The sequence below is a fragment of the Corylus avellana genome, chromosome ca4 (assembly GCF_901000735.1).
Source record: "Corylus avellana chromosome ca4, CavTom2PMs-1.0".
Taxonomy (NCBI): domain Eukaryota; kingdom Viridiplantae; phylum Streptophyta; class Magnoliopsida; order Fagales; family Betulaceae; genus Corylus; species Corylus avellana.
Genome location: NC_081544.1, coordinates 27,361,232 through 27,383,381, shown reverse-complemented (window position 1 = coordinate 27,383,381; position 22,150 = coordinate 27,361,232). Strand labels below are relative to the sequence as shown.

Sequence of the window (22,150 nt, the reverse complement as noted above, 5' to 3'; positions counted from 1 at the left end):
AAGACACGTGATCAGTCCCTTTCTCACACGTGTCGCCAGCTTCCAATCTTTTACACTTTGCTGGAAGCTTCACGCGCAATGACATCTGTACCGTCCATCGTCACGTGCATCGAGTAATCGTAGCCGTCGCCTTTTCGACCGCCCTCTCTCCGCCACGCGGGGTAATACACGTGGCGCAAGAGTGACGGTTGTAAAAGGATTATTTTAATCTTATCCGATCTGAGCCTATAAATCCTAGAACTCCTCCGACCTCTCCTCTCGCACATTCAAAATCCCAAAGCTCCAACTACAAAACACAAATCAAACTTTCAATTATTTCAAACAACAAAGAGAGAAAACTTTCCCACGCTTCCTCTCACCTTCTAGCGCTTTCTTTGTTCATTTTCTGTTATACGAATGGCGCTGAGCATGACCCACCAGATCGGAGCCCTCGCAGGAACACCAATTCCGGCGGAGACTGGGACCTCATCCGGCGAGTCAATGGCGACAGTGAGCGCGTCGTCGATGTGGAAGTCTCCGGCCTCGCCACTTAGGTGCAGCGTCCAGAAGCCAGATATCGTTGAAGGATTATCGCCGCCGTTGAGCCCTTGCCGGTCGCCGGTTCTAGGGTCGACCCGGATGGATCTATCGATGGCGTGCCAAGCATTCGCGACGGAGGTGGAGGCGCCGGCGACGGAGAGGGAGTACAGGGAGGTGGTTGCGCATGATAAGGGGAAGGGGGTGCCGGTTTATGTGATGATGCCCCTTGACAGCGTGACGATGAACAACACGGTGAACCGGAGGAAGGCGATGAACGCGAGCTTGCAGGCGCTGAAGAGCGCAGGGGTTGAGGGGATAATGATGGACGTGTGGTGGGGGTTGGTGGAGAGAGACGCGCCGGGCACCTACAACTGGGGTGGCTACACCGAGCTCATCGAGATGGCCAAGAGGCACGGCCTCAAGGTCCAGGCCGTCATGTCCTTTCACCAATGTGGCGGAAACGTCGGCGACTCCGTCACGTGCGTATCGTTTCTTCCTCTCCTTTTTTTTTTTTTTTTTTTTTTTTCGATCTCTCGTTTTAGTATTTTACTCGGTTTTTCTGTGAGGTGCGTGGGTTACACTCTCTCAGTGTTGGATTTATGGCCGCACACGTGGAGGGTGTGCAGCGCTCACGAGAGCTTACGTATATGCGAAAAGTAGATTAGCTTTTTTTCTTTTATTTTTTTTATGCTTTTACGTGATCTGTTGGACCTACGTGCACGTTGCTTCAACTTCAAAGTACTGAGAAATGAAAAACCCACATGAAATTTGATGGGTTTTTACATTTCTATTTTGGTTGTAGACGTTCTCTTATGTAGGATTGCATCTTGGACTGACAATTACTGTTTATAGGAATGAGTATCCTAGATATTGGTTGCATCCTTACTTGTGAGTACAAATTAGGGACGTGTTTGGGTGAATTAATTGTTTTCTTGATATTGTTATGTGATGGTTTATAAGTTTATACGTAGATCTGAATGGAATTTGTTTCCTCGTGTGCAGTATTCCTTTGCCCAAGTGGGCTATGGAAGAGATTGACAATGACCCGGACCTTGCGTACACAGATCAATGGGGGAGGAGGAATTATGAATATCTATCACTTGGCTGTGATACCCTCCCAGTCCTTAAGGGCCGGTCACCTGTCCAGTGTTATGCTGATTTCATGCGCGCCTTCAGAGACAACTTCAAGCACGTACTTGGTGATACCATCGTGGTAATTGTTCATCCCTGTAAATTGTTTTAAGTTTAATTCATTTTGGTGGGCGATGGTTCTGGGTTGTGATATGTTCATTGCTGCTGTGAGGTTTATTAATTGAATTAGATTTCCCTTTGATATGCCATGAAACTAAATGGTCAGCTAAATTGATTGTATTTCGTTCGTTCCATTCAGGAAATCCAAGTCGGGATGGGTCCAGCAGGGGAGCTCCGATACCCTTCATACCCAGAGCAGAATGGGACATGGAAATTTCCTGGAATTGGTGCCTTCCAGTGTTATGACAAGGTATTTACAGTCTCTTTTTAATCTTCGAGCCAATAATATGAGGATTTCTAGTTCTTCTCTAATACTAATTACGTGATGATGCAGTATATGCTGGATAGCTTAAAAGCTGCGGCTGAATCTTCCGGTAAGCCTGAATGGGGTAGCACAGGCCCCACAGATGCTGGCCACTACAACAACTGGCCAGAAGACACCCCATTTTTCAGAAAAGAAGGTGGCTGGAAGAGCACTTATGGTGAATTCTTCCTTAGCTGGTACTCCCAGATGCTAATAGAGCATGGCGAGAGAATACTTACCTCAGCCAAGTCGGTCTTTGACAACACAGGTGTTAAGATTTCGGTCAAGGTTGCTGGCATCCATTGGCACTATGGGACTCGGTCCCACGCCCCTGAGCTCACAGCAGGGTACTATAACACTCGGAACCGAGATGGGTATCTTCCTATTGCCCAGATGTTGGCACGCCATGATGCTATATTCAATTTCACTTGCATTGAGATGCGTGATCATGAGCAGCCACAGGATGCCCTTTGTGCACCAGAGAAGCTTGTCAAACAAGTGGCGTTGGCTACCCAGAAAGCACAAGTCCCACTTGCTGGGGAAAATGCATTGCCTCGGTATGATGAATTTGCGCACCAGCAGATCTTACAAGCATCGTCGTTGGATATAGATGGGAATTCAGAGAACAGAGAGATGTGTGCATTCACGTACTTGCGGATGAACCCGCAGTTATTCCAGGCGGATAACTGGGGACGTTTTGTGGCATTTGTGAAGAAGATGAAGGAAGGAAAGGGTGATAACAAGTGTAGGGAGCAGGTGGAGCGGGAAACCGAGCATTTCGTGCATATTAGCCGGCCTTTGGTGCAGGAAGCTGCTGTCGCCCTTACGCACTAGGAATTTTGGTTTGGCTTTGGGGACTAGGGGAAAAAAAAGTTCATATTGTGGCAAATAATTGTCTCTGCCATGTTGTTTTTCTATAGCTCTTTCTTTTTATATGCCGTGGCTATTTCCATGTATACTGTTGTGTTATAACTCCTTTCTTTCCTCTTGACAGGATAATACAAACATATTTGTACTTATAATTGTGTTATCAAATAAATTTAAATTATTACAATCTGTGTCTCCCCCTCATACTCTTCCCTCGGTGTGTGCGCTAGCGTGACCCTTGTGTGTACATATTTTGACTCATGATGTCAACCTATCTGTTTACTCTATTTCCTTGAGCATTTGTTTTGTGGAATCTTACTATGTAAAATGTATGAGGGGAATATTCCGAAAGTACATAAACATGCACAGATAATAGTGCAGATATCTCTAAATGGCGGGGAATAACGGAATAATACGCATCTCCCTCACCTTGGAGAAATCTCTGGTGTTTTTTTTTGTCTCTGGAATCTGAATGAAACATCTTACTCAGCCCTCATTATAGAATGTGTAGGCCATGGCGGGTGCAATGAGAGCCAAAATTTGTTGATGATGACTACTTGGAGCGTCTCAGGATCTTTCTACACTCTTCTACATTCTTGTTGTTGGATAAAAAGTATACAGAGAAATATAGTTGTTTCATGGTCTCCTGCTGGAATCTTATATCAAATTTGTGGGGCTTGTCGTTGAAGATGTATTTGTGGTGTTCCAAGTTCTCCTATTCGGGTTTTCTGGTTAAAAGAGGCGGATCACTTTGTTTGGTTGCTAATTTGTTTTTGTTTTTAGTACAAATTCTTATGAAAATTTAGAACTCAGTTTTGTGAGAAAAATTTGAAGTTTTACTTGTTTGCTTGTTTAGGGTTTAGGGTTTTTGTTTTTTCAAAAGATCCATGCTCCCTATAGTTTTCCAAACAATCAAAATATATATAACTATATTGATTTAAATAACTTGATTTATTTCCTTATCTTCGAACACCTTTGTAATCATGCTTGTAAATTTTAAAAAGTGGCAATATCATCATATTTTAAAGAGAAAATTACAGTTTACCCCTCAAAGTTGACAGCGTTTTTCAATTTTAACATCAAAGTTTCAATTTTTGCAATCTACTCCCACAAAGTTTCAATTTTTTTCAATTCAACCAATATTATCCCAAAATTCCTATATTGCCCATAATTTTGATTTTTTGATTTTTTATGAAAAAAAAAAAAAATTGGGGTGCAAAAATGGCCAGATGGGCAAAGGAGCCACCCTGAATTTTTTTTAATTTTTTTTTATTAAAAATAACAAAATAAAAATTATGGGCAATATGAGAAAATTTGGATACAATTGGTCAAATTGCAAAAATTTGAAACTTTAGGGAGGTGGATTGCAAAAATTAAAACTTTGGTATTCGAATTGAAAAACAGTCAACTTTAGGGAGGTAAACTATAATTTTTCCTATTTTAAAAGTTTGTAATTCATCATTACCATTAAGATTTATGGTTAAATCAAACAGTTAATAGGTGAATGCTCTCCCCCACCCCTCATACCCTAATAAGATTGTCTTAATTAAATAATTAAAAAAAAGTGGTAGGCGGGGTACATCGTGACACATGGTGGTGTGTCAACATACCACTCAACATTTCAAAATTTTTAAATAGGGGCATTTTAGGTATTTCAACGTTCTTAATTAATATTTAATGAAAAATCCTAATATACTTTTAAAACATGGAAACTTAATATTACAAATTTTTAAAATTTAGAGGTATGATTTCAAAAGCGATAAAACATTAGGAATAAGTAAAATTATCCTTAAAAGTTAAGATCTAAATTTTAGTTCGAGTTAACTTCTATAATATAATTTTGCTTTTAATTTAGTGAATTTAACAATAATGCGAGCGACTTAAAAAAAACATTTAATACGAGTGTAGAGGTTTTCATTTTTAGTTGGTTTAGGTTTATTTTGCTTCAAGTAAGTTTGGTATTGTCAATTTTTTAATTTATATTTTTAAATAGTATTGTCAATTTGATTCTTGAAGCATTGCTCCCATTGATATTAAGAAGCTTAAAGATGCCGTCTTTGCACTGTTGAATTTGTTGCTTACTCTCCCAAAAGATCTTGAATTTGTTGCATTGCTCCTTAATTTTTGTCGATCTATACGTGTTCTGTGTCTTTTGAACACGTAAATGTACATATTTTTTTAATAGTAGTGATAAAATTGAAATAAATTTTACTAAAAATTTATTTATATTTTATATGTTAATAAAAAATTAATCACATGTTATTTTTATAAATTAAATTGAAGTAAATTTCACCAGAGAAAACTATGTCGGCAAATTAAAGGAATCAGGTTATGTTAAGTTTGAGTCGTTTGACATTAAGTTAGCAGCCTGTTGTTCTTGATGATGTGGCATGTTTTTGACCTTGAATTTCTTAAAAGAAAAAAAACATGTAAACAAAACACTTCTCATCAGAAAATTCCAGCCGTGAACTGAATTCTCCCATTTCAATTACATTGTCGACATCAAATGACACGGTATGTCACTAAAGGAACAGTACTTTTAAAATAAATATCCACGAGAAGAAAGTTGCTAAAAGAAGAAGACGATTTTCAAGAGAACGAAAAAAATAAATAAAAATCAAAGAATAGCAGCAAGATAAATCGGCCGGATCTATCGATGGCGGGCCGAGCATTCGCGACGGAGGTGGAAGCGCCAGCGAGGGAGAGGGAGTACAGGGAGGGGGTTGCCAAGGATAAGAGGACGGGGGTTCCGGTTTACGTGATGATGCCTCTGGACAGCGTGGCGATGGACAACACGGTGAACCAGAGTAAGGCGATGAGCGCTAGCTTGCAGAAGCTGAAGAGCGCAGGGGTGGAGGGGGTGATGATGGACGTGTGGTGGGGGTTGGTGGAGAGGGACGCGCCGCGCGCGTACAACTGGGGCGGCTACACCGAGCTCATCGAGATGGCCAAGAGACACGGCCTCAAGGTCCAGGCCGTCATGTCCTTTCACCAATGTGGCGGAAACGTCGGCGACTCCGTCACGTGCGTATCGTTTAGTCCTCTTCTTTTATTATTATTATTATTATTATTTTGGATGAATGAATTTTCATTAACTAGATCACCAAAACTCAAAATCAGACTTAGATTGCAAACATTACAACCAAAAACAAACAAGCAAACAAGAGCTGCCTAAACGAAACAGCAAGAATTCAACGAACAAGAGAATACACTTTCTTTTCCCCCTAACTCTGTTTTTTACATTCCAAATAACCTCTTGGAGCATTTTCTCCTCAGCTTTAGGAAGAGAACCATGTCTAATGTCATTCCTCTGCGGCCACAAGTAGTATACTGCTGCATTCCTACTTAGCTTGCAAATTAACAGTCTTGAAGCTTTTATTTCTTTCTTTTTTTTATAAGCTTTTATTTCTTATTATTATTATTATTATTTAAATGAATAAGCTTTTTCATTAACAACTGGAAACCAATACGACAAACCAGCTAAAAAGCTGACTATAACACCTACAGCCACCAAAGGGCCAACACAACAACAAAAAACCAGAAACAACCCCTACACTACACTTCTACAGTAAATATGCAGAAGCAAACAGAAACTCATAAAAACAAACTACAGCAGACAGAAACCACTAAAACATGTATACTTCCCATCAGCAGTAACTGAAAAAACCAACTTTAACCCCCCAGCTCACGTGAACAGTAAAATCGCAGAACAACTTCCACAGCCCATGAAGCATCAACATTTCAATTTCTTTGGAAGTTCAATTTTCTGGGAGTTGTGAACCAGGGTTGTGGGGAAAGGTAGATTCAAAGGAATGTGGAGAATACAATTATGTCCCGCAATTGGAGCCTTACAGAGGAGATATTGCTTTAAGAGGCATAGCTGTCCAATGGAGGTTTTGAGATGCTTTCTGGGATGGTCTTGGAAATTATGCAGCAACTCGTTGGTGCCATTTGTTGTTCTGGGTGATTCTGTTGATTGTCGGGGGCTAGTGGTTTTTTGGCCACGATGGTTTGGAGTTGTTAATAATGGTTTTGGAACATATCGCTGCAAGATCTGCTCCTCTGTTTTAGGCAGACTTCCATGTTTAGTCTCATTTTGATTTTTCCAAAAATTATTTACTGTGGAACTCAGCCCCAGCCTACATATATTGACAGCCAAAGATTTCCTTCTCCAATCACATACTCCCAGCCCTACCACATCATCCCAATCAATTGGAGGATGATTAATATTGCATCTATCCATTGCTTCTTTCCATATTCTAGCACTGAAACTGCACTGGAAGAACAGGTGATCTCGGCTTTCTGTACCATTACGGCAAAACACACAACTAACATCACCCGTATATCACTATTTTGCCAATTGATCCCCTATTGTTAAACAATCTTTCATAACTAACCACATGACAAAAGCCTGCCTTGGAATGGCTTTAGGGAACCAAATAAGTTGCCGCCAATCCTCAATAGGATTCATCCTTCTAATCGTCTCCCAAGTATCAGAACTCAAATATTTCTTAATTTTTTCATATTACCCAGATTGGTTATTTAGCACACGCTCCTATGTTTACCCCCGAAAGTTTGCCCTGAATCTCCACCAGATTGTCCGATATTGCAGGCTTCCATAACCAAACACCATTGCTCAAGACAGTTACAGTCTAGTATCCAGATCACCACGTGCATCATATATAACTCTGAATCCATACTTCTCAAATAAAACCCATGCAGGATGCCAAATATCCAATCACAAGTGGATGTCCTTTCCATCCTCTACCTCAAACTTTATGAAGTCCCTAACATCATCTTTCAATTTTAAAAGCTTTCTCCAACTCCATGTGCTGTTTTGGGATATCCCTATTCACCAAAACTTCTTCCTTTTAGCATATTTTCCTTCAACCAGGTAACCCATATAGAACCAGCTCTTGCAAAAATGGTCCAAACATGTTGCATAATGGAGGCTTGTTTCTATTCCCCCAACTTTTTCATACCCAAACAACCTTTTTCCTTTGGAAAATACAAGGAATCCTACGCTACTTCGGCTTTTGCTGCACCTTCATCTTTCCCACTTCAAAGAAATCTGTTGAATTTATGTTCAATGATCTTAATAACCTTCTTGGGTAGAATGAATATACCAGTAGGATACGCCTTCATCTTTCGCACTCCAAAGGAATTTGTATTTAATTGGTTTTTGTGTGCGGAGCGAGCGTGTTGGACATGCTCTACATGTTGGATTTATGACCACACATGTGGAGGGTGTGGGGAGCTCACAAGACCTTATGCAGTATATGTGAAAAGCAGATTAGCTTTTTCTTGTTGGTGTTTTTATGCTTTTACTTGATTTGGTTGACTTTTGTAGAGGACACAACAATGGGGAAATTGGAATACGATCAAATTATCGGAATTCTAGAGTTTTCCTCCGTGCATGTTGCTTCAAAGTACTTAGAAATGAAAAAATCAATTGAAATCTGATGGGTTTTTCATTTTTTTTTTCTTTCGGTTGTAGAAGTTCCCTTCCTGTAGGATTGCATCTTGGACTGACAATTACTGTTTATAGGAATGAGTATCCTAGTTATGTTATATTATTTTGGTTACCTCTCTTTCTTCAACGATGTTGGTTGCATCCTCACTTGTGAGTACAAATTAGGGACATGTTTAGGTGAATTAATTGTTTTCTTGATATTGTTATGTGATGGTTTATAAGTTTATACGTAGATCTGAATGGTTCATTTCCTCGTGTGCAGTATTCCTTTGCCCAAGTGGGCCGTGGAAGAGATTGACAAAGACCCAGACCTTGCGTACACGGATCAATGGGGGAGGAGGAATTATGAATATCTATCGCTTGGCTGTGATACCCTCCCAGTCCTCAAGGGCCGGTCACCTGTCCAGTGTTATGCTGATTTCATGCATGCCTTCAGAGACAACTTCAAGCACGTACTTGGTGATACCATCGTGGTAATTGTTCATCCCTATAGGTTGTTTTAAGTTTAATTTATTTTGGCGGGCGATAGTTTTGGGTTGTGATATGTTCATTGCTGCTGTGAGGTTTAATTGAATTATATTTCCCTTTGATATGCCATGAAACTAAATGGTTAGCTAAATTGTTTGTACTTTGTTATGTTGTGAGTGCACTTGTGAGGTTTGTATCGCATATTGAGAAAGTACAAAGAAAAAGAGTAGTTAATATACTTAAGAATACCTATGCCCATTAACTTAGGCTTTTGGGTTAGAAGTGAATCTGTGATGCCCTAATATGTATATTAATTTACTATTGTTTGACTTTCTTGGTACTTCTCTCTCTAACAATTGGTATAAAAACCCATAGTTAGCTTCCGTTGATGCTGATACGAGTGTCTAGCTTTGATGTTGGCAAAAGAGTTTGGCTTCACTCCAAGAGTATGCATGGCATTCTTGGTTTGTAAAAGACTCACACATGAAGGGGAGTTGGGTCAATGTGGAAGAGACTTACAAGTGAGGGAGAAATTGGTTGTGAGTGCACTTGTAAGGTTTGTGTCCCATTTTGAAAAAGTATAAAGAAACATAATAATTAATATACATAAGTAGACCCAAGCCCATCAACTTAGGCTTTTGGGCTAGAAGTGGTATTGTAATATGTATATTAACTTACCCTTGTTTGGCTCCCTTAATGCTTCTCTCCCTAACACCTTCCATCTAGGAAATCCAAGTTGGGATGGGTCCAGCAGGGGAGCTCCGATACCCTTCATATCCAGAGCAGAATGGGACATGGAAATTTCCAGGAATCGGTGCCTTCCAGTGTTATGACAAGGTAGTTACAGTCTTTTCTTTCTTCGAGCCAATAATATGAAGATTTCTAGTTCTTCTCTAATATTAATTACATGATGCAGAATATGTTGGGTAGCTTAAAAGCTGCAGCAGCTGAAGCTTCCGTTAAGCCAGAATGGGGTAGCACAGGCCCTACAGATGCTGGCCAGTACAACGACTGGCCGGAAGACACCCGATTTTTCAGAAGAGAAGGTGGTTGGAATAGCACTTATGGTGAATTCTTTCTTAGCTGGTACTCCCAGATGCTAATAGACCATGGCGAAAGAATACTTGCCTCAGCCAAGTCGATCTTTGAGAACAAAGGTGTTAAGATTTCGGTCAAGGTTGCAGGCATCCACTGGCACTATGGGACTCGGTCCCATGCCCCTGAGCTCACGGCAGGGTACTATAACACTCGATTCCGAGATGGGTACCTTCCTATTGCCCAGATGTTGGCTCGCTACGATGCTATACTCAATTTCACTTGCATTGAGATGCGTGATCATGAGCAGCAGCCAGAGAATGCCCGTTGTGCACCTGAGAAGCTTGTGAGACAAGTGGCATTGGCTACCCTGAAAGCACAAGTCCCACTTGCTGGGGAAAATGCATTGCCTCGATATGATGAACTTGCGTACGAGCAGATCTTACGAGCATCGTCATTGAATATAGATGGTAATGCAGACAAGAGAAAGATGTGTGCATTCACATACTTGCGGATGAACCCGCAGTTATTCCAGGAGGATAACTGGGGACGTTTTGTGGCATTTGTGAAGAAGATGAAGGAAGGAAAGGGTGCTCACAAGTGAAGGAATGGGTGCAGGAAGGTGCTGTTGCCCTTATGCACTAAGAGTTTAGGTTAGGCTTTGGGGACTGGGGGAAAAGGGAAAAGGGAAGTGGGGAACATGTTCATATCGTGGCAAATAATGGTCCCTGCCATGTTCGATTTTCTATAGCTGTTTCCTTTATATGCCGTGGCTATATAAATGTATAATGTTGTGTTATAATGCGGGGATTATAGGGTTGGTTGTCTCAATACCCAAATCCTCTTTCTTTCCTCGTGACAGGATAATGCATAACATATTTATAGTTATAATTGTATTATCATATACATTTTTATAATCTCTCTCTCTCTCTCTCTCTGTACATATTTTGACTCCATGGTTTCAAATTATGTGTTTATTCTCTTCCCTTTAATGTTAAGCATCTGTTATTCCCTTGAATATTCCGAAAATACATAAATATGCACAGATCGTGCTGCGGATATCTCTAATGGTGGGGAATAATGGAATGATACGTTTGTCAGCCCACCTAGGAGAAAGCCCTCGTATTGTTGTCTCTGGAATCTGGATGAAGCACCTTACTCATCCTTGATAGCTAGAATTTATTGATGATGACTACTTCGAGTATCTCACTATCTTTTTAGAATAGCATGTTCCATTGATTTTTTTTTTCTCCATCACACTAAAATTATTACAAAAAAAATTAAAAATATGTTAACTTTTACATCCCTTTGTCGTTGATTACTTCGAAGAAGATAAAATATTAGTTTTAAAAATTTTACGTACTTCTAAAACATATTTGAAACCACAATTACAATAGTTTTACCAGAAAAAAGATAATAAAAATAAAAATAAAAACAGTAAATCAAATGTATCAATGGAGATATCATGATCAGTTACAAAATAGGCATGGATTATGGGAGGACCATAACAAAATACCGCAGAGTCAGTCACCCAATGCCCATTTCAAAGGCCGAAATACAAGCTCTGTACCTTCAATCAACCGACAAGTGTGATAGCAGAAAGCATGACTTCCACGTGTCACTCCTGTAAGGATCCCTGGGGTGCTATAAATACTTCAAGGCTTCAAGCGAACAACAGAGACTACCACTGAGATCAAGAGAAAAGCTTGTTTATATATATATATATTATATAATTCGGGTTTTATATTACCTTTTGAAGCAAAGATGTCGAACATTCAAGAAAATTTGAAGGCAGGGGAATCCCAGGTCCAGGTAGGGAAGATTTTTCAATGATCAGGATAGTAATTTATCTACTTTTATAACCAGTTTAGCACTGTGTTTGCTAAATATTAATGTTGACTGTTTATTTGTTTGTGAAGGGAAAGGCCGAGGACATGATGCAATCCACAAAGGATATAGCCAATGCAGCCAAAAACAAGACCGCTGATACAGCTCAATCAGCTAAAGACAAGACAGCTGATGCAACTCAATCTGCTAAAGACAAGACAGCTGATGCAACTCAATCAACTAAGGAGTCTGCCCAGCAAGGGAAGGACCAAAGTGCCGGTTTCCTCCAGCAGGTTTTCTATTTATATCCCTTTAATTAGAAGATATATATATATTATAGATTGTGTGTGTATGCCATTTGGTTTGGAGCTTCACAGAGTAATTTTTGTCTTGTTACAGACAGGGGAACAGGTGAAGAACATGGCTCAGGGCGCTGTGGGCAATGTGAAGAGCACACTTGGAATGGGTGACAAGAAATGAAGGAAAAACAGCTCTCTGTTTCTCACTATGATGTCGTGCTGCATTAATGGATTTACGTTTTTCTAGGTTCTAGCAAAATTGTGTGTTGGGGTGAGATTTGAGGATTCTTTTAAGAAAACTCCTCGATCGGTTGTAATAAGGCCTAGTCTTTTGTTTTCAATCTTTTACCTTCTTCATTGTAGTAGGCAGATATAATATGGCTCAACAATAATGCAATTGTAATGCAAAAGAATTCTGATTTGTTTCAGTTTCACCTTCTTCAATATCTTTCTCGAAATGCATACCCAATTGTCCATGCAAAACCAACTTATTCGGCATTGCCAAATGCTATATATTATTTCCTTGATATCGTTATGTGATGGTTAATAAGTTTATACGCAGATCTGAATGGTTAGTTTCCTCATGTACAGTATTCCTTTGCCCAAGTGGGCTGTGGAAGAGATTGACAAAGATCCGGACCTTGCTTACACGGATCAATGGGAGAGGAGGAATTATTCAGAACGTGCGGTTTTTAAATTGTTTCTTGGTGACACCTCGTGGTAATTGTTCATCCCTGTAAATTGTTTTCAGTTTAATTCATTTTGGTGGGCGATAGTTTTGGGTTGTGATATGTTTATTGCTGATGTGAGGTTTAATTGAATTAGATTTCCCTTTGATATGGCATGTCACTAAATGGCCAACTAAATTGTTTGTACTTTGTACTTATGAGTTTGGTATCTTATATTGAAAAAGTAATAATAATAAAAAGAGTAGTTAATATATCTAAACGATTCAAGTCTTTTTGCTTAAGCTTTTGGATTATAAGTGATGTCCTAATATATATATAAACTTATTATTGTTCGATTCTTTTGATGATTCTCTTCTTAATAATTGGCATCAAAGCTCATGGTTAGCTTCTGCTGCTGTTAATATAAGTGTCTTGGTTTGACGCATTTGATTTGACTCATACGAAAGAGTTTGGTTTCGCTCTTGGAGTATATGTGACATTCTTGGTTTGTAAAGGACTCACACATGACGGGGGAGTTGGCTCAATATAGAAGAGATTGGAGATTTGTTGCGAGTGTACTTGTGAGGTTTGTATTTCATATAGAGAAAGTATAAAGAAAAATAGTAGTTAGCATACTTAAGTAGATCCAAGTCCATTAGCTTTAGCTTTTGCGCTATATGTAGTGTCCTAATATGTATTTTAACTTATTGGGGCAATTACTTTTTCCACATTAACTACAACGCATTGTCACTTTGCCCTTATGAACTGACAATCCTATTGCTCGACCCTATCAAACTACCATTTTGTGCCCAAAACCCTTATTCCGTTAGTCAACCATGTTAAATTGGACGGAATATTCTCTTTTAGACGTTAAATCTCATTAAAAGACAAAAATACCCCCAAATAAAAAAATTAAAACAAAAAATATAAATACATAAATTAATTAATTAATTAATTTTTTTTTATAAAAAAAATAGGGTATGGCTAGAGGTGACTCGCCGCCAACCCCCGACCCACAGGGGTGGCGCATGGCCACCCTCGGCCACCCTAGGTGGCTTGCATACCACCCCTGAGGTGGGGTGGCCCAATAGCCACCCCCAAACCTGGTTGGGGTGGCCCAACACCCACCCTAGGGGGTGGCGTGTGGCCAACCCCCAACCAAGTTAAGGGTGGCCCGAAGGCTACCTCAACCTCAAAGGTGGCCCGCGAGCCAGCCCAAAGGCAGCTGGGGTGGCCGCGCGCCACCCCCATGGGGCGAGGGTGGCCACACGCCACCCCTAGTCACCTTTGGGGGTGGCTCCCTAGTCACCCCCTCCCCCAATGGTAGCCACCCCACAAATATATATTATATATTAAAGAATAACTTTATATTTTTATATTTTATTTATTTTTAATTAAGAATAACATATATTATCATTCTATTAGTGATGACCTGATATACTATTGGAATCCGTCAAGTATTTTGACAGAATTTGATTACAAAAACTAAATTATTATTTTGGCATATCCCCGATAATCTCTGAATTATTATTATTATTTGTTTATATCACACAGATATATTTTTAATTTAAGACAACTACATTGACTGATTATTGTTAGAATCGTTTTTGACATGATGTGGGCTGTACGCTTTCAAGATTTTCAATAAGTCGCTTGTTCCAAATTGCTACAAGAGATCTGCATGCGGTGGATACTTCGATGCCAATGCCAAAGTCAGTTTCTAAGATAAAGATCATGCTTAAAGGGGACTAATTGAGCTACAATTCGTGATTTCTTCGATAATAGAGAGAGTTATGAGAGGGTATGAGAAGATACCCTTGTACCTTGTGTAGGAGCTTCTTATATAGGCTAAAGAGTGGAGATATTTTTGAACAACTTTTCTGTAGATATTTGGAGATAAGCTTAAATATCTTTAAGTATCTCTTCTGTAAAGATCTATTCTGTAAATATCTCTTCGGTAAATATCTATTCTGTAAATATCTCTTTTGTAAATATCTCTTATGTAAAATTGAGATAAGCTTTGAGATAGACTCTCTGCAGATTCAGTCACCCAATGGCCATTTCAAAGGCCGACGTACATGCTCTATACCTCCAATCAACCAACACTTGTGATAGCAGAATGGTATGACTTCCACGTGTCACTCCTCTAAGGACCCCTAGGGTGCTATAAATACTTCAAGGCTTCAAGCAAACAAAATAGACTACCACTGAGATCAAGAGAAAAGCTTGTTTTTATTTGTATCATTCAGGTTTTAAATTACCTTTAGAAGCAAAGATGTCGAACATCCAAAAAAATTTGAAGGCAGGGGAATCCCAGGTCCAGGTATGGAAGATTTTTCAATGAGGAAAGTAATTTATCTACTTTTATAACCAGTTTAACAGTGTGTTTGCTAAATATTGTCGACTGTTTATTTGTTTGTGAACAAAGGATACAGCCAATGCAGCCAAAAACAAGACCGCTGATACAGCTCAATCTGCTAAAGACAAGACAGCTGATGCAGCCAATGCAGCCAAAAACAAGACCGCTGATACTGCTCAATCTGCTAAAGACAAGACAGCTGATGCAACTCAATCAACTAAGGAGTGTGTCCAGCAAGGGACGGACCAAAGTGCCGGTTTCCTCCAGCAGGTTTTCTATTTATATCCCTTTAATTTGAAGATATATGATAGATTGTGTGTGCGCGCCACTTGGTTTGGAGCTTCACAGTGTAATTTTTGTCTTGTTACAGACAGGGGAAAAGGTGATGAACATGGCTCAGGGCGCTGTGGGCAGTGTGAAGAGTACACTTGGAATGGGTGACAAGAAATGATGGAAAAACAGCTCTTTATCTACACTATGATGTCGTGCTGTATTAATGGATTTTAGGTTTTTCTAGGTTGTTGCAAAATTATGTGTTGGGGTGAAATTTGAGATTTCTGTTAAGAAATTAAACTCCACTGTTGTAATAAGGCCTAGCTCTTTTGTTTTCAGTCTTTTACCTTCTTCATTGTAGTAGCCAGATAAAATATGGCTTAACAATAATGCAATTGTAATGTATAAGAGTTCTGATTTGTTTCAGTTTCACCTTCTTCAATATCTTTCTCTAAATGCATGCCCAATTGTCCATGCGGCATTTCCAAATTAATTTTTATTTCAATTATGTCCTTCAGTATCCACGTAACGTCACAGAATCTAGAACGACCGTTGGCCACGTGGCTCGGTGTCTCTACGTCCTTCTATGTGTTTCCCCTCCACTTACGTGGAAGTATACGATAAGACCATCACACCACCTCCACAAAATCACCCCCTCTATCCCACATACAATTACACAACTACCACTTCCGCTAATACGCACTTCCCAAACTCACCCGTTGCCCACTCTCACTCGCTGTCTCGGCCATGGCCACGCACCTCTAATTCCATCACTGCCTCGCCTCCATCTCCTCCAAGCTCTCCTATATCCGAAAACCTAGCTTCTCTCATTGGTTACCTGCACCGTTTCCTGGGAAAGTGAGGGTTTTCACTTTCCGGTAAAAGTTTGGAGGCAGGGGGAGGAGGAGAACGAGCGGCCTCCGTTCGATATCAATCTCGCTGTCATTCTTGGTGGGTTCGCATTCGAAGCGTATACAAGTCCCTCTGTAAATGATTCTTGAACTGCTTTTTAAATATAGTTTTAAGTTTTTGGGTGGGCTCTGTTTGTTTACCGAGAATTTTTTGGGAGAAGGGAAAGAAATTGAGTGCCGATACTTGTCAGACTTCAATAAATCAAGAGAAGATTGAGTTACTTGCACGTGTGTTTAAATAGGGTACAATCAAATCTGAAACTCCTTGATACATTTTAATTTAAAGTTTGAATTCCCAATAATATCTCTGCTTTGCTGTGATCGTCTGTCTATTAATATCTGTTGCATTATACGTACGTAGAATCTTGCTTAACAATAATTTCTACCGTTTAGCTCCAAGTGTACGAATTAGAATCAAATTTATCAAGAAAAAGAAAAAGAAAAAAACAGAAATAAACCTCAGAAATTTAATCTTGGTTTTGAAGTTAATTGGATATTGGACCTATAAAAGAAAACAAGAAACGTCTTCGTAGATGAGCTAATTTAGCTTAATTCAACTGGGTTTCCAATTAAATATACAAAAAAAAAAAAACATAAGCAAGACAACAACCGTCGTTTTGAGTTTCAATGTCAAGACTCGGGGGTCGTTTTCTTTTTTCTTTTTCACGTGGTTCTTGGGAAAAGAGCAGATAATTATTCATTCACAAGAGAAAATAGCAGAGAATCACTTAAAAGTGTTTTCTCAGGAACATGTCGGAAGATTTGAAGTTGATGCTGCAGATTGTAAGACAGTGTAGCTCTCAGAGTATGTGATCATTTTCTGTTTCAATAGTAAAAGACTTAAAAATTAAGTTGTTTTTACTGTTATAAGCTTGATTAATCTCAAACGCAAACAGTTGTTCTTCACTTTTACATTTTTAAACATTTGTCCATTTAGCAATTCAAATTGAGTCATACTTATCCCATTTAACGAAGTGAGTCCAAATGTAAAACTGGCAATTTAGGACTGATAAAAATTTGACTTTCATACATGCATGCATTGTTAAGAAATGTTAGGTGTTTTTCTAGTGTTTTTTCAATTGTAATGTGGCTTTTAAAATTACAAATAGATTAAAAGACAATAATAATAATCTTAAATTCAACGGTGATTTTAAAAGCCACATCACAGTTAGGACAACACCCAAAAAACATTAAAAGAACACCTAGCATTTTCCTATCTCTAATGTTGGCAAATAATGGAATGATACGTTTGTCTCCCCACCTTGGAGAAAGCTCTCGTATTTTTGTCTCTAGAAGATCTTTCTAACCTCTTTTACGGTTCTTCTGTTGTTGGATAAAAATGTACAAAGAAAGATAATTAATTGTTTCATGGTCCCCCTGAAACAATTCTTTGAAAAGAAAATTCCACAAGAAAAAAGCTACTAAAAGAATAAAGAGGACTTTCGAGATTAAAAAAAAAAAAAATTCAAAGAAATAGCAGAACAATCTCAATTACAATAGTTTTAGTGTCTTTTTAATTTTTTTAGAACACCCTGTTCCATTGATTTTTTTTTTTTTTTGCTCAATCACACAAAAATTCTTATAAAAAAAAATAAAAATAAAAATATGTTAACTTTTACATCCCTTTGTCGTTGATTAATTTAAAGAAAATAAAAATATTAGTTTTAAAAATTTTACATACTTCTAAACTACTTCTAAAACACATTTGAAACCACGATTACAATAGTTTTACTAGAAAGATATTATAAAAATAAAAATAAAATCAGTAAAATCAAATGTATCAATGGAGATATCATGATCAGTTACAAAATAGGCATGGATTATGGGAGGACCATAACAAAATACCGCAGAGTCAGTCACCCAATGCCCATTTCAAAGGCCGAAATACAAGCTCTGTACCTTCAATCAACCGACACGTGTGATAGCAGAAAGCATGACTTCCACGTGTCACTCCTGTAAGGATCCCTGGGGTGCTATAAATACTTCAAGGCTTCAAGCAAACAACATAGACTACCACTGAGATCAAGAGAAAAGCTTGTTTATATATATTATATAATTCGGGTTTTATATTACCTTTTGAAGCAAAGATGTCGAACATCCAAGAAAATTTGAAGGCAGGGGAATCCCAGGTCCAGGTAGGGAAGATTTTTCAATGAGGATAGTAATTTATCTACCTTTTATAACCAGTTTAACACTGTGCTTGCTAAATATTGTCGACTGTTTATTTGTTTGTGAACAAAGGATACAGCCAATGCAGCCAAAAACAAGACCACTGATGTAGCTCAATCAGCTAAAGACAAGACAGTTGATGCAACTCAATCAACTAAGGAATCTGCCCAGCAAGGGAAGGACCAAAGTGCCGGTTTCCTCCAGCAGGTTTTCTATTTATATCCCTTTAATTAGAATACATATGATAGATTGTGTGTATGTATGTCATTTGGTTTTGGAGCTTCACAGTGTAATTTTTGTCTTGTTACAGACAGGGGAACAGGTGAGGAACATGGCTGAGGGAGCTGTGGGCAATGTGAAGAGCACACTTGGAATGGGTGACAAGAAATGAAGGAAAAACATCTCTCTGTCTCTCATTATGATGTGGTGCTGCATTAATGGATTTAGGTTTTTCTAAGTTGTCGCAAAATTGTGTGTTGGGGTGAGATTTGAGATTTCTTTTAAGAAAACTCCTCGATCGGTTGTAATAAGGCCTAGTCTTTTGTTTTCAATCTTTTACCTTCTTCATTGTAGTAGGCAGATATAATATGGCTTAACAATAATGCAATTGTAATGCAAAAGAATTCTGATTTGTTTCAGTTTCACCTTCTTCAATGTCTTTCTCTAAATGCATACCCAAATTATCCATGCAAAACCAGTTTATGCGGCATTTCCAAATGCTATATTATTTCCTACTATATTTACAATTCAATATCTGTATAATTTCAATTATGTCCTTCAGTATCCACGTAACGTCACAGAATCTTGAACGACCGTTGGCCACGTGGCTCCGTGTCTCTACCCTTCTCTGAGGTTCCCCTCCACTTACGTGGAAGTGCACGATAAGCCCACCATCTCCACAAAATCCCCCCTCTATCCCACACACAATTACACAACTACCACTTCCGCTAATACGCACTTCACAAGCTCACCCATTGCCCACTCTCACTGGCTGTCTCGGCCATGGCCACGAACTTCCAATTCCATCACTGCCTCGCCTCCATCACCTCCAAGCTCCCCTATCTCCGAAAACCTAGCTTCTCTCATTGGTTACCTGCACCGATTCCCGGGAAAGTGAGGGTTTTCACTTTCCGGGAAAAGTTCGGAGGCAGAGGGGGAGTGTGCTCGGTTTGTTGTTTCTGTAAAACCGGGTCAGAAATCGAAAGGGTTTCGGTTCAGGAGGAGGAGAATGTGCAGCCTTCGTTCGATATCAATCTCGCTGTCATTCTTGCTGGTTTCGCATTCGAAGCGTATACAAGTCCCCCTGTAAATGATTCTTAAACTGCTTTTTAATTTTTTCTTTAAAAATATGGTTTTAGTTTTTGGGTGGGCTCTGTTTGTTTGCTGAGAATTTTTTTGGAAAAAGGGAAAGAAATCGAGTGCTGATACTTGTAAGACTTCAATAAATCAAGAGAATATTGATTGACCTTTACTGAGTATGTACGTGTGTTTAAATGGAGTACAATAAAAAATGAAAATCCTAGAAAACTGAATACAAGATTTATTCTATACATTTGAATTTAAAGTTTGAATTCCCAATACTATCTCTGCTTTGCCGTGATCGGCGGTGTTTGAATATCTGTTGCGTTATAGGTAGAATCTTGCTTAACAGTACTTTCTCCCGTTTAGCTCCAAGTGTACGAAATAGAACCAAATTTATCAAGAAAAAGAAAAAAAAAAATAGAGAAATAAACATCAGAAATTTAATCTTGGTTTTGAAGTTAATTGGATATTGGACCGAGAAAAGAAAACGAAATGTCTTCGCTGATGAGCTAATTTAGCTTAATTCAACTGGGTTTCCAATTAAAAAAAAAAAAGAAAAAAAGAAAAAAAAAAAAGCAAGACAACAACCGTCGTTTTGCGTTTCAATGTCTTGTAAATCAGAACGAAAAGAAGATGAGATGGAAACCAGAAAGTTTTACTATGTAAACCTTGTACAATAATATAAGTTGAGCTTTTTTTTTTTCTTTTTTTTTTTTCCCCCCTCTTATGAATCAGATATCAGAACACAAGACTCAGGGTCGTTTTCTTTTTCTTTTTCATGTGGTTCTTGGGAAAAGGGCAGATAATTATTCATTCACAAGAGAAAATAGCAGAGAATCACTTAATAGTGTTTAGTTTTGATTAATTCTGTTGTGTTATTATATATCGATCGGCTTCATTTTTCTCAGGAACATGTCGGAAGGTTTGAAGTTGATGCTGCAGATTGTAAGACAGTGTATCCCTCGGAGTATGTGATCATTTTCTGTTTCAATAGTTAAAGACTTAAAAATTAAGTTGTTTTTACTGTAAGCTTGATTAATCAAATGCAAACAGTTGTTCTCCACTTTTACATTTTTAAATATTGTCCATCTGGTAATTCAAATTGAGTCATACTTATACCATTCACCGAAGTGAGTCCAAATGTAAAACTGGCAATTTAGGACTGATAAAAATTTGACTTTCATACATGCAGGTTGTTTGTACGTGAGATATATGATGGCCAACTGTTCATAAAGTTAAAGAAGGGTTTGGATTTACCTGCCATGGATCCGTGGGTAGGTTATCTTCTTTAGCCTTTCATGTATAGAGGATATTTATAGCTTTTTTTTTCACCTCCATGCGTAGCACCACCCATTTTTGTCACCTACACTTCATACATTTGGTGCTTTGAGTTGCTTTAAGATCATAACAGTTGTATTTCCCACATTTGAATATTCCTTTTTTTTTTTTTTTTTTTTTTTTTCCTACTGGCAACTTTTTATATGCTTTTTAGGGAACAAGTGATCCATATGTGGTCATGCAATTGGATGGACAGGTTGCCAAAAGCAAGGTCAAATGGGGGTAAGTTATTCATATTTTCATGAATTCTTGGAAAACAAGAAACTTTAGATAATTCTTCATGGATCATGGCTGTTCCTTGCTTACAAAACTTTGGTAATGTTGAAATGTTGTGCATTTGTATCTTTTGTATGTATATGTGATTTTACTGATATTGCTTCTCACTCGAACATAGTATCTAGAGTTTGTCTAATTTAAGTTGGACAAATATCTAGATAATGTTGGGAAATGCCACTGAGGTGAGATTTTAGAAAGTTAAGGATGATTCACACTATATGCTGTTTTATGCAGTGTGTTGCAAAAAGGTTTGTTTGTTTGTTTGCTTGTTTTTTTGTTTTGTTTTGTTTTGTTTTGTTTTTTTCATTTATTTATTTAATTTTTAATGTTGATTTATTCTACTTAGATTCCTTTTATATCTGTGATTTCATACTGAAATTAAAGGGAGAGTGTGATTTAGTGGTTATATTCTCTCTTTTATGTGTGTTCATTTTTATATCTTTTGAAAACCCTCGTTACACCTTATTGTAAGTTATAAGTCAGAAAAGCTTTCCTTCAATGCTATATATTTTTACCCTCTCAGTTTAATAAGACTGGTTATTACTTATAAAAAAAAATATATTTTTACCCTCTCATTTGGTGTTGGTGAAGGAACCAGATGAATTTTGAAGCTTGTGTAATTACTATATTTTACTCATTTGCTATTGCTTATCAGAAATTTGTAAGGGCGCTTGTGGCTTTGTAAAATCAACTTGTAGATGGGAGTACATTCTTAGCTATTGACAGAAGAATCAAACTAGCTCTTCACATTTGTCACTCCTTCGACTGTAAGAATATTGTAATAGTTAGAGCCTTGAGTTGAAATACATGT

General features: G+C 38.2%; 6 protein-coding genes across 6 annotated transcripts in view; all 6 read left to right on the top strand.

Annotated features, from left to right (window-relative positions):
* Positions 1-254: 254 nt before the first annotated feature.
* LOC132180079 (beta-amylase 1, chloroplastic-like) lies at positions 255-3,130 on the top strand. Its single transcript, XM_059592924.1, has 4 exons — positions 255-998; positions 1,522-1,732; positions 1,910-2,020; positions 2,105-3,130. Exons 1-4 carry the CDS (start codon positions 397-399, stop codon positions 2,906-2,908), a joined length of 1,728 nt encoding a protein of 575 aa, XP_059448907.1. The 5' UTR covers positions 255-396; the 3' UTR covers positions 2,909-3,130.
* A 2,345-nt stretch (positions 3,131-5,475) lies between these two features.
* LOC132180077 (beta-amylase 1, chloroplastic-like) lies at positions 5,476-10,836 on the top strand. Its single transcript, XM_059592923.1, has 4 exons — positions 5,476-5,965; positions 8,677-8,887; positions 9,609-9,719; positions 9,799-10,836. Exons 1-4 carry the CDS (start codon positions 5,598-5,600, stop codon positions 10,519-10,521), a joined length of 1,413 nt encoding a protein of 470 aa, XP_059448906.1. The 5' UTR covers positions 5,476-5,597; the 3' UTR covers positions 10,522-10,836.
* A 781-nt stretch (positions 10,837-11,617) lies between these two features.
* On the top strand, positions 11,618-12,460 carry LOC132179640 (late embryogenesis abundant protein 2-like). Its single transcript, XM_059592388.1, has 3 exons — positions 11,618-11,729; positions 11,837-12,037; positions 12,144-12,460. The coding sequence occupies exons 1-3, from the start codon at positions 11,682-11,684 to the stop codon at positions 12,222-12,224; spliced, it is 330 nt and encodes a 109-aa protein (XP_059448371.1). The 5' UTR covers positions 11,618-11,681; the 3' UTR covers positions 12,225-12,460.
* A 2,330-nt stretch (positions 12,461-14,790) lies between these two features.
* Positions 14,791-15,769, top strand: LOC132179001 (late embryogenesis abundant protein 2-like). Its single transcript, XM_059591607.1, has 3 exons — positions 14,791-15,034; positions 15,140-15,340; positions 15,441-15,769. Exons 1-3 carry the CDS (start codon positions 14,987-14,989, stop codon positions 15,519-15,521), a joined length of 330 nt encoding a protein of 109 aa, XP_059447590.1. The 5' UTR covers positions 14,791-14,986; the 3' UTR covers positions 15,522-15,769.
* A 2,431-nt stretch (positions 15,770-18,200) lies between these two features.
* LOC132179834 (late embryogenesis abundant protein 1-like) lies at positions 18,201-19,072 on the top strand. Its single transcript, XM_059592620.1, has 3 exons — positions 18,201-18,389; positions 18,496-18,630; positions 18,734-19,072. The coding sequence occupies exons 1-3, from the start codon at positions 18,342-18,344 to the stop codon at positions 18,812-18,814; spliced, it is 264 nt and encodes an 87-aa protein (XP_059448603.1). The 5' UTR covers positions 18,201-18,341; the 3' UTR covers positions 18,815-19,072.
* A 277-nt stretch (positions 19,073-19,349) lies between these two features.
* Positions 19,350-22,150, top strand: part of LOC132179000 (uncharacterized) — a gene marked incomplete at its 3' end in the record, with an annotated part of 49,841 nt that continues 47,040 nt past the window's right edge. Inside the window, 4 exon segments of the mRNA XM_059591606.1 lie at positions 19,350-19,728; positions 20,634-20,692; positions 20,918-20,999; positions 21,218-21,285. Of these exon segments, the coding sequence (XP_059447589.1) occupies positions 19,426-19,728; positions 20,634-20,692; positions 20,918-20,999; positions 21,218-21,285 (512 nt within the window). The 5' untranslated portion in view covers positions 19,350-19,425.

What these genes read in the sequence shown, in the direction of transcription:
- LOC132180077 (XM_059592923.1), top strand. Translation starts at nt 5,598, where the DNA reads ATGGCGGGCCGAGCATTCGCGACGGAGGTGGAAGCGCCAGCGAGGGAG. An exon ending in AACGTCGGCGACTCCGTCAC is followed by an intron (nt 5,966 to 8,676) that starts GTGCGTATCGTT and finishes CCTCGTGTGCAG; the next exon opens with TATTCCTTTGCCCAAGTGGG. An exon ending in TACTTGGTGATACCATCGTG is followed by an intron (nt 8,888 to 9,608) that starts GTAATTGTTCAT and finishes CCTTCCATCTAG; the next exon opens with GAAATCCAAGTTGGGATGGG.
- LOC132180079 (XM_059592924.1), top strand. Translation starts at nt 397, where the DNA reads ATGGCGCTGAGCATGACCCACCAGATCGGAGCCCTCGCAGGAACACCA. An exon ending in AACGTCGGCGACTCCGTCAC is followed by an intron (nt 999 to 1,521) that starts GTGCGTATCGTT and finishes CCTCGTGTGCAG; the next exon opens with TATTCCTTTGCCCAAGTGGG. An exon ending in TACTTGGTGATACCATCGTG is followed by an intron (nt 1,733 to 1,909) that starts GTAATTGTTCAT and finishes CGTTCCATTCAG; the next exon opens with GAAATCCAAGTCGGGATGGG.
- LOC132179640 (XM_059592388.1), top strand. Translation starts at nt 11,682, where the DNA reads ATGTCGAACATTCAAGAAAATTTGAAGGCAGGGGAATCCCAGGTCCAG. An exon ending in CAGGGGAATCCCAGGTCCAG is followed by an intron (nt 11,730 to 11,836) that starts GTAGGGAAGATT and finishes TTGTTTGTGAAG; the next exon opens with GGAAAGGCCGAGGACATGAT. An exon ending in GTGCCGGTTTCCTCCAGCAG is followed by an intron (nt 12,038 to 12,143) that starts GTTTTCTATTTA and finishes GTCTTGTTACAG; the next exon opens with ACAGGGGAACAGGTGAAGAA.
- LOC132179001 (XM_059591607.1), top strand. Translation starts at nt 14,987, where the DNA reads ATGTCGAACATCCAAAAAAATTTGAAGGCAGGGGAATCCCAGGTCCAG. An exon ending in CAGGGGAATCCCAGGTCCAG is followed by an intron (nt 15,035 to 15,139) that starts GTATGGAAGATT and finishes TTGTGAACAAAG; the next exon opens with GATACAGCCAATGCAGCCAA. An exon ending in GTGCCGGTTTCCTCCAGCAG is followed by an intron (nt 15,341 to 15,440) that starts GTTTTCTATTTA and finishes GTCTTGTTACAG; the next exon opens with ACAGGGGAAAAGGTGATGAA.
- LOC132179834 (XM_059592620.1), top strand. Translation starts at nt 18,342, where the DNA reads ATGTCGAACATCCAAGAAAATTTGAAGGCAGGGGAATCCCAGGTCCAG. An exon ending in CAGGGGAATCCCAGGTCCAG is followed by an intron (nt 18,390 to 18,495) that starts GTAGGGAAGATT and finishes TTGTGAACAAAG; the next exon opens with GATACAGCCAATGCAGCCAA. An exon ending in GTGCCGGTTTCCTCCAGCAG is followed by an intron (nt 18,631 to 18,733) that starts GTTTTCTATTTA and finishes GTCTTGTTACAG; the next exon opens with ACAGGGGAACAGGTGAGGAA.